Here is an 18,600-nt window from a genome sequence, read left to right on the forward strand (position 1 = left end):
TATTTTAGGTATTCACCTGGTTTGGTCGGACAAAACATGCAATTTGAAGACATCACCTGTGCCTCTTGGGCTTGTTTCTGCAATTTATAGACTCAACAATGAATTCATTAATTTGAAATAAAAAAAAAACCCTACATACTGTACATATTACAGAGATTACAAAACCTCACATGCATTCATGGTTGTACATAGGCAGTCCACAGCAACACGTCTCTGTATGACGAGTCCCTGCTCTGTTTTAATGAGCCAAACATGTTTTCCTTTCACCTTCACTTTCACTGATCATTCTTTACTCTTCTTTCTTCATGTATCCTACTTCTCTGGATCTGATCTGATTCATTACCTGTGAAGGGAAAAAGCTCTTCCTGTGCTTTGAGAAGGACTTGTTCTGTTGGTTTTGATGTTGAGGATGAGTCATGCGAAGGGAATGCAGCATCCTGTCCTGCTGAAGTCTACATGTGCTGTGAAGCTGTTGAAGACCCCGCTGACCAACAGAGGGAATCAAAGCGAAGCCAGGTCGATAGAAAAACTCAAACCAGCTTTGTGGGAACAGACAGTGTTCACGCTGAACAAGAGCGATCAAGGCGAGATGTTGCAGAAAACACACCAGCAAACAAAACAGATGTGAGCAGAGAAGTACATGTTACAGAAAATGAGACGGAAACAGAAGCAGATGTTTTAGAAAGTACTCAAGACATCTCAGGGGGTTCTGAAGTTGACGTGGTTGAAGAAAAGGAAGAACCACAAACCACAAAAGAAACTGCGCCCAAGCCTGATGATCTGTCAGAAAGACCAGGATCAGTCATGTCACCCACTGAGCCAGCTGTGGCAGCGATGGGTGGCCAAAGGAGTGAGATGTTGATGAAAGACAGTGCTTGTGAACTAGATCATCGAGATGATGGTGATGTGGAAATCAGGGAAGGAAAGGCTGAGGAACAGATTGAGATGATAAATGAAGTGTTTGAGACTACAAAGGAGAAAACAGAGGAGGATAATCCAGAAAAGGCCGGCTCAAGAGAACCAGATGAGTCCAGCTCCATGCTGCGCAAACGCCCGGAGAGGTTTATCAGTAAAAAACGGCATGATCGTGTACAAAAACAGGAAGGCAGATCTCATAGATATCTGAAGGTACTCCAGGCTTCTATAGTCACCCAGCTGAAGTGGTAGTGCTGTGATAGCATTACAGTAGACGTGGCAGAGTAAAACTCAAGGCTGTAACACTGAGTAGCAAGTGGCTTGTGAGTGTGTTGGTGTTTTCATTCCTCTGCATCGTCCATCATGGACTAAAGGTTTCTGTAGTTGTGTGTAGGTAGAGCCACTCTTTGTTGTGTTTTTCCACACTCCCTTTAGACTTTTGAAGATGCAGCATTAACCTCCACTGCAGTGTTATACCCATCATGCCGTTTAATGAATTCCCCATGGCTGACTTCGTCTCTGTCACTTCCTGTAGACTTCAGGACGAGGCACTGGCACACCCTCACAAAGAGATCAGGACCTCCAAAAAGAAAACCTCAAGCTGGCCTCTGAGAACCTGGAGCTGCGCTTTCAACTGGAGCAGACCAACAAAGACTTACCAAGACTCAAGGTATGCATAACCTAAATGGAACAGTTGCTAGCTTTGCCATTGTTTGATATTGATGCTGATTGTAAGGCATGTTAAAGGAACAGTTTGATATTCTGGAACATATGCTCATTCACCTTATTGCCAAGAATATTTCCACTCTCATGTCTGAACAGCCAATACAAAGGTTGAGCCAGGACTTAGCTTAGCTTAAGATAAATAGGTTTCCTGCTGAAACCACAACTTGTCCTTTTTACTTATCAGTTTTGCTACACATAAAAAAAAAAAAACATGACAGGGTGTCTGTGGGGCCTTCAAGTACTGAAGGTTGACAGATGGTTGGAGGAGAAGGAATCTGAACTATGGCTGAGGCCCATCTCTATAAAAAAAACATGAGGCATACTGCTCTGTGTGTCAGAAGGCGATAAACGTAGCCTTGATGGGGGTCAAAATTCCCACATGCTAAATACAAGCCACAAAGCCGCCATGGTATGCAGACAGCATAAAACTCTGTTGTATGTATGTGGCACAGTTTAATTGATTGTGTTTCATCATCAAGGCTCTCCAACAGAACAGCTGTCGTTATGCCCAACCATTATGCTATTTCATGACTGCTAGGCTATTTAGAGAGCCACTAATTCCTCACACGTCAGTAAACCATCATCGCAGTATTTCGCGTCAGAAGGATGACCAATGATTCATCTGCAGAGCTCATATTGAAAGAGACTTTACAAAGTGCTCTGCAAATCAGGGTCAAATGATAAGCGTGGTAACAGGGAAGCTGAGCAAACAAACGCTTACCGTCATTATTCGTGTCCGCCTCATCATTTCACCTGCAGCTGTCTCCTGAAAACTGCGTATGCTGGTCTCAGGTCTGTCTGAGGGGACACATTCTTCTTTTATGAATACCAGTTTATGAGTGGGAAAAGGTCATTTTAAGCATGTGGCCCCAGGTCTATATCCCATTTTCCGTGCTACACCACCGTCCCTACCCGCCCTTACTGAAGCTACTGCAGCAGACCTCTGAGTGATATTGGCCATTCCCACCCTGCCAATCTGAATTATGTTGCATTGACACAGTGATCCAAGGAGTTATCACAAACTAGGACAGTGTAATCGCACTGTCGTACAATCAATGTATCGTATATGTATGTTAAAGTGTGTCGCTAATGAAACCGATTAGAACTCTGAAGTGGCAATGGGGTTTTAAAATGTATGGAAAGGGACTTTAAAAAGGTCTTACAATGTATTAATTTAACCTCCCGATTCCTGCATATACCCTGTGTAATATAAAGAGGTAGTTACTGAAGCTTTAGTGGCGTCAGTAGGTGGATTTTATTACCTTTGGACAGAGCCAAGCTAGCTGTTTACCACCATTTCCAGGCAGGCTGCAGCTTCATATTTAGACATAGGAGTGGTATCAATCCTCTGATCTAACTCTTCGCAAGAAATTAAAAAAAGTATATTTTCCTAAACCCAATCAATGAGAGCTGGAGTTTTTCTCTTGACTGACAACATTTGTCTTAAATTGTGTGTCTTCTTATGCTGTAAGAAACAGAACATTCACAGATACCACATGCACGTAATTTAATTTTGCTTAAGTGAAAAGTGGATTCAATCATTCCCAGAGTCGTCTTTGTCTAAATCTATTTCTGTGTCATAACTTTACAAGCTTTAAAACAATTCAAGAAAAATGACTTTCACCTTAAAGATACTGTATGGTATTGATTAAGTTAAAAGCAGATGTTTTTGGCAGAAACAAGATTTTGTATAAACAAGATTTCATCCATTTTTTTCTGTTTTTTACAGAATCAAGTTGCAGACCTCAAGGAGATGTGCAACGTGTTGAAAAAGGAAAAGGCAGATGTTGAGAAAAAGCTGGCACATATACGTGGAGTATGTTAACCTAAAGTCACCTAGAGTCTTTCTGTACACCAGTATTTTCCCAGAAATGACTCAACACAGAAATATAAAACTATATACATATGAAGTAAGAAAACCATGTAATCTAATATTAAAACAAATAGAACAGAAACTCAGATAGCAACAAGGCCACAGACGTTCCTCCGTGACATTGAAACCAATCGCCTGTTCCAGCTATGGATCACGATTTATGATGTGTATGTATGTGTAATGTGTTCCTCATCAGGCTGGACGCAGTGGTAAAACAGTACCTGAGCTGGAGAAGACCATTGGGTTGATGAAGAAGGTGGTAGAGAGGGTGCAGAGGGAAAATGAGATGCTAAAGAAATCCAGCACACCTGCAAATCAAGACAAGATTGCTGCCTTGGAGCAAGAAAACATAAAACTAAGGGTTGGTAACCACATGGTGTCATATTTATTCCTTTGGACAGGTTTATTGATCTGGATCGGTGTCCTCCAGGAGATCCAGCCTCTCCCCTTCTCTCCCTTCCTCCCTAGTTTGCATGTTTTCTCTTAGCTTTCGCCCCCTCTGCGTTTTGCGTCTCCTCTCTGTGTGAATGGTGGTGTCTTCTTCTGTGTTTTTGTGGCCTCCAGGCTCAGATTAGTAGGCGACACCTGAAGCGGCTCAGTTGTCCCTCTGGATCATCACTTATGTTTTACAGTTTTGCCATTATAGTTGTATATACTATGATTTCTGTGAGACTCTATGCCAAACACATGACGTCTCTGCATTTTTTCCATTTTAAAAGAGTCTTTTGGGGGGGAACTTTTTCCTCATTCAAATCGAGGGTCTAAGAAAAGAGGGCATTGTATGCTGCACAGACTGTAAAGCCCCATGAGGAAGATTGTGGGCTATATAGAGTTTTGATAAGTTTGTTAACGCATCTGTTCTGTTCCCACAGCTGACAGCTAACTATTGTTTTTTTAACAGGGTGATTATGAGAAACTGAAGAGTCAAAGTGAGGCAGAGCTGAGTTCCAAACTTGAATCTAAAACTAAAGGACTGGAGAAAATAGTCATGGAAAATGAACGTCTGCGCAAGGAGATCAAAAGGGTAACTACATATATGCTTAGTAAAGAAAAAGAAATGTCCATCTAACTTTCTGAAGGAAACCATTGCAATGTTAGTTTGTATTCTGGTATTCAGTCACTAGATTCAGAAAATAGTTCTGAATTAAAAACACTAAAAACTCTGTCAGTCACAGACGCGACTCATCGGTCAGGAAAAAGAAAAATTTGCTCAAGACATGAATGTTATGCAAAACATGCAGTGTTTACAATGTCAGTGGCAGTTGGAATGATTTATTTCCAGATGTTTGTCCTGGCCAGAGGTGCTTTATATGACAAGTCAGCGATTAAAGGATAACTTTCGTTTTTTACAACCTGGACTTTATTTGTAGCATTAAATACGACCATTTACTCACCCAGACAACTTTGGTGGCATTTGGAGTCGTTTTGAAGAAATTAGCCCCAGAGGAGCGGCGCGTATATCCGTATAATGCGAGTACTCGGGGCACCCGTGCGTAGCCTCTATAAACGCATAATCTGCGGCGAAACTCGTTCATGTTCCAATATTTTGTTATGATATGCTGGTGCTATTCCCCTCTGAGCCCGTGGTGGCATGTTATCAACATCCAGTGTCTCTAGACAACTACCTCTGGACGTCCTTACCGTTTTGAGCCAGAGTACATGGACGAGGAGCTCGTTGAAAGGAGGACGCGCGGAAATCCTCCAGTGTTGTGGTACAGACATTTATTGACACATCCAGACGCGTATCTCCTGGCCGCAAGTCCCAGCCTGAGCAACAGAGGCATTCCTCCTCTGTTGTCAACGATGAACATTGTCCACAAGAACACCACCAGTTACGTCTACTCGTGGACGCGCAGCCGTTTGTTGTTGTTTGGCCAGCTGTTCCTCTCTCTGCCTCCGCGTCCTCCTTTCAACGAGCTCCTCGTCCGCCGCAGAGTTAGCCGTGTTGTGGCTGGCTGCTCGCAGCGCGCGGCGCTCGAAAATGACGTCATCCACGTCAGAAGGGATGGATGTTGATAACATGCCACCACGGGCTCAGAGGGGAATAGCACCAGCATATCAGAACAAAATATTGGAATATGAACGAGTTTCGCCGCAGATTATGCGTTTATAGAGGCTACGCACGGGTGCCCCAATTACTTGCATTATACGGATATGCCACCAAAGTTGTCTGGGTGAGTAAATGGTCGTATTTAATGCTACAAATAAGGTCCAGGTTTTAAAAAACGAAAGTTATCCTTTAACTCCTGTAACACTTCAGACCGACTTTACTTTGATACCAACAGTTGTTTTCATATCAGAAACTGACTTTTTGTGTTAAGAATATGGATTTCTATGTGCATGTTTTGTATTGTGACAGGAAGTGGAAGCCGTAGAGAGGCTGAGAGTGACCAAGACGAATCTGGAGGTGGCCAATGAGAAGCTCGAGGCAGAGCTGGAGGAAACGAAGCACAGACTGCACGCCGCTCTGTCCAGACCCATCACAGAGGGAGCGGACAGTAAGACCTGGAAGGCATCTGTGCTTACAAGGTCAGCAAATTGGGTTTTTTTTGATGGGTTTACACAACAAATTTAAAAGCTTTAATGAACTGATTAAAACACTATCAGCTCAGCTCACACTAGAAACGCAACAAGAAGCACTAGAAGAACCAAGACTCCATTACCTCCTTCCTACTCAGCTTTTCCCAGGTAGCTTAGGAATTCAAAAACTTGACCTTGTGGCCTCCACTTCTCGAGGTTCCAAGCTACAAGCACAGTTTTTACATGATGTGAGCCGGTGATCGTTTCACTTACATCTGCAGAATGTTTGAGAACAAGATGAAGGAGCTGGAGAAGGAGCTCTCCCAGAAGAGCTCCAGTCTGTCCGAGCACAAAAAGCAGCTGAAGGAGGTGAAGGAGCGCGAGGAGAGAGCGCAGATCAGCGTCCGGCAACTTGAAGATCAGGTACAGGCTGGATAACAATCTAATAACCGCAGCCAGGTACAGGCTAACTCACTCTTAATCGTGTCGGTATCTCGGCTCCTGAGGGACAGGACCCCATTACTGAATTTTATGGGAGTGTCAGGTGTCTAGTCTCCGGGTCGACTCTGCAGTTCCAGATTATTTAAGTGCTCCACCAATGTAATACTGCACTTTCATAAAGCTGAGGGACTTCGAGAGACAGATGAAGTAATAATGGTCAAATTCCAGGCAGCAGATTTCCTGACTTTGAGTCCCTACAACATGCTCCAAGCTCCCTGGATCGTACCTTTCCCATAATGCAGTTCAGTAGTATTATCCCTCCTGTCCTGGTTACCCACATCTTTCAAACTCCTCCTCATTGGAGGCCGTGACTAGTAAACTGACTTTGGGTTCTCCTGTATAAGAAAATGAATTTCTGTTGTATTGCTTGTTTGACTGAACAGTTTGTGTTTGAGACAAAAGTACATGTGCTTACATTATTATGGGTTTGTCATTTCTTAGGTTGACATGTTAAAGAGATTTCCTACTGCTGCAAAGACAGGAGAAGGACTCACCAAGGAGTTCCAGACAATGAGGTTTGTTGAAGTCTGTGCACAGTGTCTTTAATGATTAACAGTGATGATATAGTAATATAACGGCTGGGCAGTATGATTAATAAGATCATTTTTCTTCTGTCCATATGAATCACAATATGGCCAAAATATGCACAACCACGTACAGTATAATCAAACTGTGTAGTGATTGCAGTGCTTCATACACAAACGGCATACACTGCTTAGTGTCGGGACACTGTGTGAAACATCAATAGAACAGAATGTGATCATTTGCTAATCCTTTTTGACATGAACTCGCTCGAAAAGCAGCACAAAGACAGTATATTTAATGTTTGACCTCATCAGAAAACTCAGTAAACACAGTTTGTTTGCAGATGACTTGATTCTGTTTTTATTTAGATTTTACACAGCTTCACAACTGATTTTGGTTTTGTTAAGTTCCCTGTACCCCACAGTTGTTAATGAGTCATACTGACTGTTAATCAAGCAAAAAACCTAATTTACACTACAGTTAAATGATGCCAAGTCTCTGGTAAAGGACCAAATTAGTGCGAGCAAACCTAGACAGCTTGGATGGTGGGTAGTCGTCATTTTCTTACATGCTTTCTCTGGATCATCTTGTTTTAAGATCGGTAAACACTGAGCTGCAGAAGGAGAACACAGAACTGAAACAAAGGCTGAACGAGTACAGTGAGCGATATGGTGAAACATCTTCGAAACAAGGTCAGATTCCCAAACCTTTCCCGTTTACTTGGCTTTTCTAATAATGCTGTCGTCATTTTTCTCACCTCGAGAGTGTTTTTATTAACCATATGTGAGTTTGAAGACTATCTTCTGTTATTCTAGGTTGGTTTACGTACCTCTGATAACCTGACGCTGGAAAGCCATGATTATATGTTTATGTTAACATCATGACCTGCGTTTTTTTCTCTGCATGTTGGCTCTTTTGTAATCTGGTATGCGATGACATCGAGTCATTTTAAGTTCGCCAGATAGAACATCTTTATATACCTGATGCAAACTGGAACAACAGTCACCTCAGTCTCTCTCGTTGAATTCGTAGACTACGGGAAGCTCAGAAACCTTCTGCAGACGGCCGAAACGGAGAAAACTAAACTTCAGACTGAGGTGAAAAAGCTGAAGAAAGAACTGGAGAGCTTTGACCCGACGTTTTTCGAAGAGATTGAGGACTTGAAGTATAACTACAACTTAGAGGTCAAGAAGAACGTTCTGCTGGAGGAAGAGCTGAAGAAGGTGTGTGATCAGTTTGGTGTGAAGGCTCAAATTCCCAGTGTGCCCATCAGTTAACTCGGGGTTACTGTGCCTTTCAATGGAGCCGGGAACGTTAAAGCCACACACAGATGTACTTTTATGGTCGGCTGGGTGTCATCCCTCGATACAAATCAGTCTGGATCGTTTAGTATTAAAAACAGTCAGGCCAGTAAAGAGGCGCAGATGGAATTTCAGGGCGATAACTATCTGAATATCATCTATCTGTTGTGGTTGAGACAGACACGATAACAGATGTTAACTTTAAAATATAAAAATGTGAAGAAGACAATATATATTTATATGAATTTTAGGTGTGTAGAAGTTTATTTTTTTAATATATTTAGAGAGCCTTCATCTACCCTAGAATAAAAAAATATTTTTTGTAAACTTGTTTAGAATAATTTCGGTTTAAGACTAATTGATGCCAGACTTTACCTTCTTTTTGACAAGCGTGTATAGGCTGCAAAGCCATTAGAATAACTTCATGTACTACTGTTCAGACAGCTACAAGCCTTTAACAATGAACTGGCTTACATTAGTGTCCATTTTTAGCTCATTCTTTACAATTAGCTTTAGCATATCAACTTCAAATACCATAACAATATATCAGCCACACATATATGGCACATCCCTTCTGATGAGATTTTTAATCTTGTTTATTCTTCATCATTTGTTTTTCTTGAATAGTTCCTGGTTTACAGCAGAATTGCCAATTTCTTTTATTTAGGCTGCTGTGTTGAGACAAAATTTAATAGTTAAAGCTTAAGTTTCATTAAAAAAAGAGTTTTTTAATAGGTTGTTTCAATTTGTATTGGCACTGATAGAGAATTTCCACATGTCCAGTCCTGAAATCTCTGTAGATCACAGAAAAATGAAGCTTTAGTGCAAAGATATTTGACATTAATATTGATATCGCAGCTATCTAACTATCCGCTGATTGGTTTTTAGGTAATACAGCTTCTGTAAAGTGATGTAGCTCCGTCAGTTTCTTCCATAAGGCAGCTGTTTTTTGTTTTTTTTTCATACTAAATTCTTGCTTTGGTGATATAATCCACTGTGTTGCGTATTTATTTCTTTATATTTGTATAGTTTTGACCGTGTTTCTTTGTATTTGTCAATAAAGCAGCTTCCATACTACTCAGACTGTCATAAGAATCAGTTAAATATAAAAGGTTTATATACCTATCATTTATTCTTCAGATGTAATCTACAGTATTTACAGAATATTAATTCAACAGTTTAAACAAGTTTAGCTGCTAAAAATGTACAGTTTGTCAGTTATTTTTACACATTTCTGCAAAGCAAATGTCAAACTCCGGGCTGTAAGACACTCGGCTGTACTCATCTGGAATTACTGGTGAAAATACCTGCAGCTATCAGGAGGCGATGAATCCTTATTGGCTCAGAGCAGAAGCTTCAGAAGCAGGAACGTTTGATCTCCTCCGCCGGCGTTTATGAGTCAAACTGGACGTCCCGCAGTCGGCCGAAGCTGTGTCCATTTAGTCTGGAGAAGGATGCGAACAAGTCCTTGCTGTTGTCGTATTCATCAACCGTCCCGTCGACATGAATGACCACCGACCGGTCGCCAAGGCACGTTTCCCCATCTGGCCACCTCAGTCCCAGGTGATGACGATGAACCTGCCGACACAACGGCCACAGAACAACTCAAGGCCTTCTAGGGATCGCAGCTAATTAAGAACATTTCATGTGTTTAATGGAGTGCTAGAATTCTAAAATGATTTTGAAAAACTGTTTTCCAAGTGAGAAACGTTTATCTGTCTACGATTGTGTACTGCAGTGGTGCCCGACCAGTCTATCACAACCTACTAGCAGATCATTGGTTGCTTACAGGTTGATCACAAAATCCTTTTACCATGAGTAGCTGCGTTTCCATTGCCCCCAGAAATGTGCAAATCCTAAATATCACAATAAAAAAACGGTAATGGAAACACCTAAATTTCGAAAATCCTCTCAAATATCGCAAAAACATTTTCACGCTCTCATGAGGTGGTTTTTCAGACGTTGATATTTAGGTGTATCGCAAAAGTGTAATGGAAACACTTTTTTCGAATATACACGTCTCCGAGGTCAGCGGACTCCCCGTTTCGGCCAGCTGCATGCAGTCAGATATAACATCTTGTCAATTTTGTAGTGTTTGTATGTTTTCTGGATCTCAATAAGTACAAAAACACTCCAGCTGTTCCCGCTGTCATGCTGGCCAATCCGATGACTGTGATCTCGTCCTGTGCGCACTTTGCAAAATCTAATCATTCCGTTTTCATGAATCGTGAGATGAACTTGTGATGAGTGTGTGCACCTCAGCTATGTGGGAGACACGCGTGCACGCCATTAACTTTAATATTTACACATAATTGCTGATAGAAAATATGTTCAAAGGACACTTCAGTAATTCACAGTCCTGTATTCTGCTGCTGCTCCGCCGGCGCGAGCTGACGCTGTCAGAGCGAGCCGACGCTGTCAGAGCGAGCCGACGCTGTCAGAGGAGCCTCGCGTAATAACAAAGTGATCAATAATAGGCCATTAAAATCAGTGATCACTCTAAGTCAACAGATAATTTCTTTATTTCACCTTCAGCATGTGCTTTTTAATTATAGGGCTTTGTGTTAAGTTTTACCGACGCACAGCACGCACACACATCTCGCGGGACGTCCGAGAACTTACGAGAATTTGGGCTGGTTCGCAAAACACCGTTCAATGGAAACACCTGCAAGTCGCATTCGAACTTTGCCGACATTTCAGAAATATTGCTTTTATTTTGCGAACAACTGTAATGGAAACGCAGCTAATGTATGGATCACTAACAATCCCTGACACAGAACTTCATACTGTCGGTGTCCTACATTCAACCTGTCAGTCCTTGCAGGTTTATACTGCCGTCTACCGGTTGGCTGATGAAGGTGTAACATCAGTCCAATTCATTATCACGATGAGCTCTTCATCGACCAACGTGAACACAGCCTGGTTTCACTTGAGCTGTGCTAACTGGGTGTTAGCACTCCTCTTGTTTCTACAGCACAACGAAACAACTAACGGCTAAAATGGATGACCTGTCATTTTCACACGGAGTGGAAAGATTTATTCCTTCGTTATGTCAAACTCAAACTGTCTCTGCCTGAGCAACGCTTGCATTTCACTAGCAAAAAAGGGCAACCTAGAACAGCATTTTAAAACCATGCACAAACCCTCCGAGATGGATTTCCCAGTCCAAAGTGAGCTCCAAAAAAGCTTCACGGACTGAAATCTCAACCAGCATTTTCACGAAGCCCAACACTGGTTGAAATGCAGCCACCACAGCATCATCATCGTGAAAATGCTAATCGAGATTTCAGTTCGTGAAGCTTTTTTTGGAGCTGGAGAGATAGTGAAGGAGGCATTTTGGACAGACTGATATCATAGCGATCCAGAATCCTCAGTTATTCAGAAACACTGCAATGTGTGGACGTCACAAGAAACCTGGAGGATCAACTAAAACAATGACGCTGACTGTTCCCCCCGCAGTTTGATGAGTCCACCGACATCACAGATGGGCACAGTTTGTATTTACATCAGAATGGTGTTTGACAGTGTGCGTGCCAAAGAGAAGGTGCTGAACACCAACAAGCACTGATGGTCGTTCACTGACAGGAACAACACAAGCGTCCTAACATAAGAAGATTTTCTTCACCCACATAACCACAATGTCAGATGACCGCCTATTGGCCCACCTGAGACTTGCCACCAGCTGCTGCACTCCTGATGAGGAGAAAAGGTCATCTTGATTAACACTGCAGACGCTATAATCTAACTTTTCTTACCTTAACGAGCGTGCCGTCGTTGCAGTGCCAGACTATGCCTTCAACTCGGCCCTCTGGGCTCTCCTGGAACCAGGAGCACAGCTGCTGGAAGTCCACTGGTGGAGGGTTTCTGATTCGAACACTCCCATGTGACACCAGGCAGTGGACAGGCTGCTTCTTACTCCCCAATCCTGTTAGAACAGAACTTTATTATCAAATAATAAATACCAACATAAACTTCGTTATGCATTTTTTAATTCAGTACATTTCTATGTCTCCCCCTTTCATGCTTCAGTTACTGTTTTCCCTAAAAGGTCCACAGTGAACGTTGTGGCGGTGAAACCACAGACTGTATAAAACATGGACGTAGTCTCTGTGATGTCACCCACAGGTTTCTGAAGAGCCATTGTGAAGATCGGTGAGTGTTTGCTGAATCCTAGCAGCTAGCTGTCACTCAAAGCAGCCATGCGCATAATTATGCATACATTTAAGCCACAATATAATTTAAACCAGTGAGTTATACAAAAGTTCACCTCAACAAGGAAATTAGCTGCATAGGCCATCACTGTTTGCAGCTGTGGCTGTAAACATGTTTATTTCTATAATAAAGTTGGGTATTTTAATATGGGGGTCTATGGGATTAGCTCACTTTTGGAGACAGCCTCAAGTGGTCATTCCAGGAACTGCAGTTTTTGGCACTTCCACAGCAGCTCCATTTTGGGTCGAACTCCAGCCTGACTCCAACCTTAAAAGTAGACTGTAGAGTTTTTGACCACTGGCAGAGCTATGGAGCAATGTTTTTAACGAGAGGATCCCCGTTTCATTTTAATGGTGCAAACACACAAACACATTCCTGACGACCATTTCACTTTATTCTGTCAACAGCTGGTGGCAGCAACGTGCAAAGAAGTGTGCCAATGTGCAAAAAAAAGCGGGGAAGATCACCGCCAGCGAGGATTTTAAGCAAACAATCAGCTTTTCAAATGTGTTTTATGAGGAATGCAATGCATTTAGCACAAGGATACACACAATGTGCTCTGGTTAGAAACACTGAATGGAAGCTTATGTTTGTTTGTAAGAAAACTCTACAGGGCACCATGCACGTATAAAAATATATAGAGAGGAACACATCGGTTCAGTCTCGTGTTCCCACAGAACGCTATTTTAAAGACGTGTATCACAGGAGAAAAGCTGTTCAGAATAAAACCAACAAGGCCCAGTTGTAAAAAAAAAAAAAAAAAAAAAAAAAAGACGTTTTGAAACGATAAATATTTGTACGGACTTAATTATCCAGACCTTTTAAATAAAGCCTAAATGATGTTTTGAATTACTTGATCCCACAAGGACAATAGATTTTGGATGTTTAAATGAACTTTAAATGCAACTTTGGCATGCCAGTCGCACACTCATCGTCACGTGAACATCTGCTCAGTATAAAGCAGCAGAATCAGACACACTGAAGGCCACAGCTTTGGCTATTGCTGGACTCCATCCTTCCACTGCCAGTTTGAAAAGCCCTTTCTTAAGCACAGCACACCGTTTGTGGGATTTAGCAGCATCTAGTGGTGAGGTTGCAGATTGCAACCAACTGAGCACCCCTCCCTTTCCAGGTGTGTAGGCGAACCTGTGACAGCCAATGTTTGGTCTGTATGTTCTGGGCCACCGTAGCAACGAGGGCCTGCTCCCTCTGTAGATATACAGAGCTCACTCTAAAGTAACGAACACACGTTTCCTATTTTCTGGTGGTTATACACGAAACGAAAACATGCCTTTGAATATTTCATTCGTGCCATATTCTGCCAAAAGATTCCCCTAAATCTTAAACACTGGTTCAAATGAACATTAAAAGAAAGCTCAATATTACATTACCGTAAGGGTTTCCGTTGACGTTGGTTCCAATGAGCTCCAGTGTTTGTTCCAGGAGGTCACCCAGTGGGACAGCTGCAACTTCTAGCACATCCTCATCGTCAGCGCTCGGCCTCAGAACAAGAGCCGCCCCGAGCTCGTAATCCACCACGGAGGAGTGCCAGCAGTACTGTTTGTTGCCCTTCTCCACCGGAACCCAGCCTGGACATTCACAAGGACCAAATCACCACTTCTGCAGGCAGCATCACCCACAATGACAGAAAAACCATTTCCACCATGTTCCAAGTCAGAAATGTTCCTGGTGGCTGTCCTTAAAGGAATCCAGCACATTATCTTATCATTACCTCCTTATTTCATGTATGTGCGCCAACTCTTTATACCAACTTCAACAGACTCCAGTGCTGTGATGAGACAATGTTACTGTATGTGCTTTTGTATTCTGCACACTATAACTCTGCAGAAGCTGCACATAGTTATGAACTCCCTCTGAAGTGACCTTGGAAAGCAGGCGACTCTGCAGGCTCATGTTTTATTTGCCCTGACAGATGTGTCCGGTCCCCCTCCGTTCAGATATACTTCAATCTGCCCTGGTCCGTGCTGGGCCAATCACAATCATTTATCTAATATGGGTTGGGTTTTATTAGGAATAACAAAGATGGCTGTGAGAGGGAGGTCGGCATCAGGGGAAAACAGCATGTGCAGCCACAGTATTTTCACACGTAGCTCAGTGAATAAGGGTTTGTTTAACATACACCAGAGTTTGTAATTGTTGGAGCAGTGGAAAGACTAAGACACTTTTGTCGAGCTCTATTTTGTCTCTATCAAGTTTGGATGAGGTGTGTTTATCGACGACCTGTGAAGTTAAATTACTGTTTTTGTTAATGGAGTCCGGTGGAGAGTCACAGAACAGCTCTTTCTGGTCAAACAAACATGAACATTAAACACAGCTGTTACCTTTCATGGCATTACTGTTAGGGATTTTTATGTCCTGCAATGGTACACCATAATAATTACTTTAGATTAAATCTCCACTTTGTCAGAAATATGATTATAATTTGGCATCAGATCAAGAAATACTTAGGGGAATCCTCCTCTCTGTCACACCTCAGCCCGATATGGGGTAACCATTTTTTCCCTCCAGGCAAAGCAGACCCTGGTTTTGGAAAGTGGGCTGAAAAAGGTTTAAAAACAATAGGGGACCTCATGGGATCAGAGGCTGGAATTTTGATGTCATTTGAGGAGTTGATTGCCAGGTATGACATTCCAAGCAAACATCAATTCAAATATCTACAGGTGAGAAACTTTATTAGATCCTCTCAAAACCAGTGTGTATCGATCCCCTCACTGTCCACTTTGGAAATCGAAATGAAAAAAGATTGCCTTGGAAAGGGAATTATCTCCAGACTGTATAACATGTTAGCAGGGGGATCTTCTGAATCTTCTTTACATAAACTTAACACCTGGAGGCAAGATTTGCAGGAGGACTTGTCCTCTGAGGACTGGGAGGAAGCGTGTGCTAAAGCACAAACACAAACTACCAATACACGCCTCAAAGTTCTACAATATAGCTGGTTAATGAGGACATACGTGACTCCAGAAAAGTTCAGTAAGTACAATAATGATATCCCGGACTTGTGCATCAGGTGCGGAGAGGAGAAGGGGACATTTTTTCACTGTGTTTGGGAATGCAGTAAAGTCCAACAGTTCTGGTTGGAGATTAAACAAGCCTTAAAGGGAATTTTAGGGATACAATTAGTCCTTGACCCTAAATTGTTTATCCTCGGTTTACTTTACCGATGGAGAAGATTACTTACATTATAAAAGGGAAACGGTCACTATTTCAAAACATTTGGGGACCTTTTATTGAATACATGGAGAATGTGGATTTGAGTGTTGTGGGGGGTGAGATGGAGGAGGAGGCGTAGTTATTGGTAGTCCTCTGCAGTGTCCTTTGCGATGTCCTAAAATAATACTCTTTTTTTTTATTTTCTCCTTGCTCTTTTTTTCTTGTTTTGATACTCCACATCCTTATTATTATGGGTGAATTATATATTTGTGTTTATTCACACAGTATAAAACAGAGAAGCCTTTGTTTTGGGGTTATTGTTCTTGTAATCTTGTTTTTTTTGTTGTTGTTGTTGTTTTTTGTTTTTTTTTTTCATGTTTGTATGTGAAAATGCTTTAAAATTCAATAAAAATAATGATGGGAAAAAAAAAAATCTCCACTTTAAGTGATGAGGCCTGTGATGGTACATTAATAGTTAAGCTTTGTGAAGCTACACTACCTGCTGGCCACATCTACATGATTTCCAAGATTATGTTTTGAGGATTTGCAATTTATTGTACTTCATGATTGAATGTTAACCTCCAGGACCTGGAATGTGTCCGTGCTCATCAGGCACTGGATGGCCACTGTGGTGTTTGACTCTGTGGGCTGGGATCCACGACTCAGGAACCGTCTTAAAATCTTCCTCCACGTTCCAAATAAAACCTGAGAAAGGATACAAACGCCAGAAAACTAGTCCATGTAGAAATAAAGCAACTTCTTCCCACATTCACATCCCCTCGTTCATATTTGCACGTCCTTTGGAAGCACATGCTAAAATACCTTTACAGCTCCTGTGAGAATACTGATGTTTTTTGAACCTCTTCTCCGCCTGTTTGTTCGGTTTCCGGTCGAGTCGAGCCCAGAGGTAAGGTTTCCCTACAGAAGAAAATAAGCCACCATTAAGTTCAGTCCACTCCACTGCACGACAATTAACAAAATCAGCGATGAAGGTGACTTACAGAGGTCATTTTGAATAGACACAGGACACCAATACCAGTGCTAGTAAGGCCACAGCACTTATGTATACAACATATTAACAACATGAAGCAGCTTAAGGCAACAATTCCTCACATCTGTCAAGCATAAAACTCTCTTTTTTTGTATTTTTACATGATAAAACATACTGCAGTGCCCCTCCAGCGGGCGTACATGGTGTTCGGCTTTCTAACAGACGCTCACCTTTATAAACTGTAACGTAGCAGCAAGTGCCGTCCAGTTTTTCTGTGGCGAGGCCACAATCGACGTTCGCCTCCAGAGCGACAGGGTTCACGTTGTCAGTGGCAACAACCTGAAATTGCTGAACAGACGCAGAGATTTTTAAATCGTCACAGCCTTAAAGGAAACAACTGAAAAGCTGCTTTTCCTCTAGCTGTTCATCTCATAGCAAGTGGGTCAAACACATTAAGGTGGCACAATTGTGCAAATTATTTACACAAAGGTCACCCACACATACATCATCTGGCTTTGCTCTGGAGATTTACTTGCATGTTAAGGAGGGAAGATGTTTTATTGTCTTCATCACTTCTTCCTCTGTGGTAGCTACTGGAGCTACACTGAGACATTTCACTGGCTTTAGACAGTCAAGATAATTGTCAACAATCCTGATATTCTATTGACGATTTCTGTCAAATTTGTTTGCTTTTCTGTGCTAACCTTTACTTGTCGCTGTAGCACATTTCATGAGAGGCTCCAGCTCGCATCTGCTCTGTGTTAAAGCTTAACTGACACATTAGCCAGCTTGATGTTATTGAGCAATTTGATCTTACAATAAATTTTATTGATCAGCTGTGGGACAAAACTACCGGATGTGTTTCAGGTAATGTAGAAATGGTGTCATCATTACATGAATGACTTATCAGAGAGCTTATCTTTGATAACATTAGTGAACGGATCCTCATCAACAGTGCTGTGTGGCAGTGTCTTATGTTTGGCGTTGTGCACATTTGGGATTCTGAATATCTATTTATTCATATTTTATTTACTCTCTTTCCAGCTTTGCAACTGCTGCCGAACAGCTGATCTCAGGACAACTAAAGATCCAGCTCATTTTATATTTTGACAATTAGCATCAGCAGATATGAGTGTTGACTAATAGCTGCAAAACTGCATCGGGCCAAAAAAAAATCCACTCTCCATTGCGATATAACTGCTCTACACAGTGTAAACCGTTCAATGTTCATCCCTCTGCCTGTACCAGCGTACATACCTACAGTACACACACACCTGACACCTGAGCTAACAGCGGCGCAGGTGGGAGGATGCACCACATGCTTCAATACAGACGAGAAAATAATGCGTCATCGTTAAAAACGTTAGCATCAGTATTAGCGCCACGTCTATGATGACATTAAGGACGAGCTGTCTTCTGCTAACACACTCTGTGTTTAAGCTCACCGTGTTGTTTCACCTTGCTAGCAGCAACAGCAGCAGGTTCGTACTGTTCATTCATCACTGACTACTCACCTGACAGTCTCGTTTTCTGGACGGCTCCTCCTTCACCTCCGTCTGGAAAACACACGGTATCTTCTGCTGAACTGAGCCCAGGCGTCGCATTTTGGCGTATATTCTAACATCCACCTGAAACTCCCGGTAAAGATGAGCTTTATCGCTGAACGGAGCAGCAAAAATGCTCAGTTAGCATGGATGTGGATGAGTTCTGACATCACGTGACGCGCTCCTTCTTCTTCGTTTCTTTTTTGTGAGTTGGAAAAGCATTAGCGCCACTGTGCGGTGGGTAGGGGGATCGCATCCGTGTCAAACCTTCAGTCAAACCTTTGAAATATATGTAATATTATGGTAAAATTCTTGACT

At 42.1% G+C, this 18,600-nt stretch overlaps 2 protein-coding genes across 5 annotated transcripts in view; one reads left to right on the forward strand and one right to left on the reverse strand.

The window, feature by feature from the left end:
- The window catches only part of cep290 (centrosomal protein 290), a 37,734-nt gene extending 28,307 nt beyond the window's left edge, over window positions 1–9,427 (forward strand). For 2 of the 4 annotated variants that reach the window (XM_041938610.1, XM_041938611.1), the window contains 10 exons: window positions 352–516; window positions 1,451–1,585; window positions 3,371–3,457; window positions 3,711–3,875; window positions 4,416–4,538; window positions 5,874–6,043; window positions 6,316–6,457; window positions 6,977–7,050; window positions 7,658–7,752; window positions 8,093–9,427. In XM_041938610.1, coding sequence (XP_041794544.1) covers window positions 352–516; window positions 1,451–1,585; window positions 3,371–3,457; window positions 3,711–3,875; window positions 4,416–4,538; window positions 5,874–6,043; window positions 6,316–6,457; window positions 6,977–7,050; window positions 7,658–7,752; window positions 8,093–8,337 — 1,401 coding nt within the window. In that variant the 3' untranslated portion in view covers window positions 8,338–9,427. The remainder of the gene's footprint in view (window positions 1–351; window positions 517–1,450; window positions 1,586–3,370; window positions 3,458–3,710; window positions 3,876–4,415; window positions 4,539–5,873; window positions 6,044–6,315; window positions 6,458–6,976; window positions 7,051–7,657; window positions 7,753–8,092) is intronic. The other 2 variants (XM_041938612.1, XM_041938613.1) reach the window with 1 other exon arrangement.
- c6h12orf29 (chromosome 6 C12orf29 homolog) lies at window positions 7,360–18,437 on the reverse strand. The gene is made up of 7 exons (XM_041938614.1): window positions 18,253–18,437; window positions 16,969–17,086; window positions 16,570–16,665; window positions 16,336–16,452; window positions 13,965–14,162; window positions 12,117–12,286; window positions 7,360–9,939 (listed from the first exon to the last, which is right to left on the reverse strand). Exons 1-7 carry the CDS (start codon window positions 18,340–18,342, stop codon window positions 9,754–9,756), a joined length of 975 nt encoding a protein of 324 aa, XP_041794548.1. The 5' UTR covers window positions 18,343–18,437; the 3' UTR covers window positions 7,360–9,753.
- Between the last annotated feature and the right edge of the window lie 163 nt (window positions 18,438–18,600).

The sequence above is a fragment of the Chelmon rostratus genome, chromosome 6, assembly GCF_017976325.1.
Source record: "Chelmon rostratus isolate fCheRos1 chromosome 6, fCheRos1.pri, whole genome shotgun sequence".
NCBI lineage: Eukaryota > Metazoa > Chordata > Actinopteri > Chaetodontiformes > Chaetodontidae > Chelmon > Chelmon rostratus.

What these genes read in the sequence shown, in the direction of transcription:
- c6h12orf29 (XM_041938614.1), bottom strand. Translation starts at nt 18,342, where the DNA reads ATGCGACGCCTGGGCTCAGTTCAGCAGAAGATACCGTGTGTTTTCCAG. An exon ending in CCAGAAAACGAGACTGTCAG is followed by an intron (nt 17,087 to 18,252) that starts GTGAGTAGTCAG and finishes GCGTCTGTTCAG; the next exon opens with CAATTTCAGGTTGTTGCCAC. An exon ending in TGAGCACGGACACATTCCAG is followed by an intron (nt 14,163 to 16,335) that starts GTCCTGGAGGTT and finishes GTGAATGTCCAG; the next exon opens with GCTGGGTTCCGGTGGAGAAG.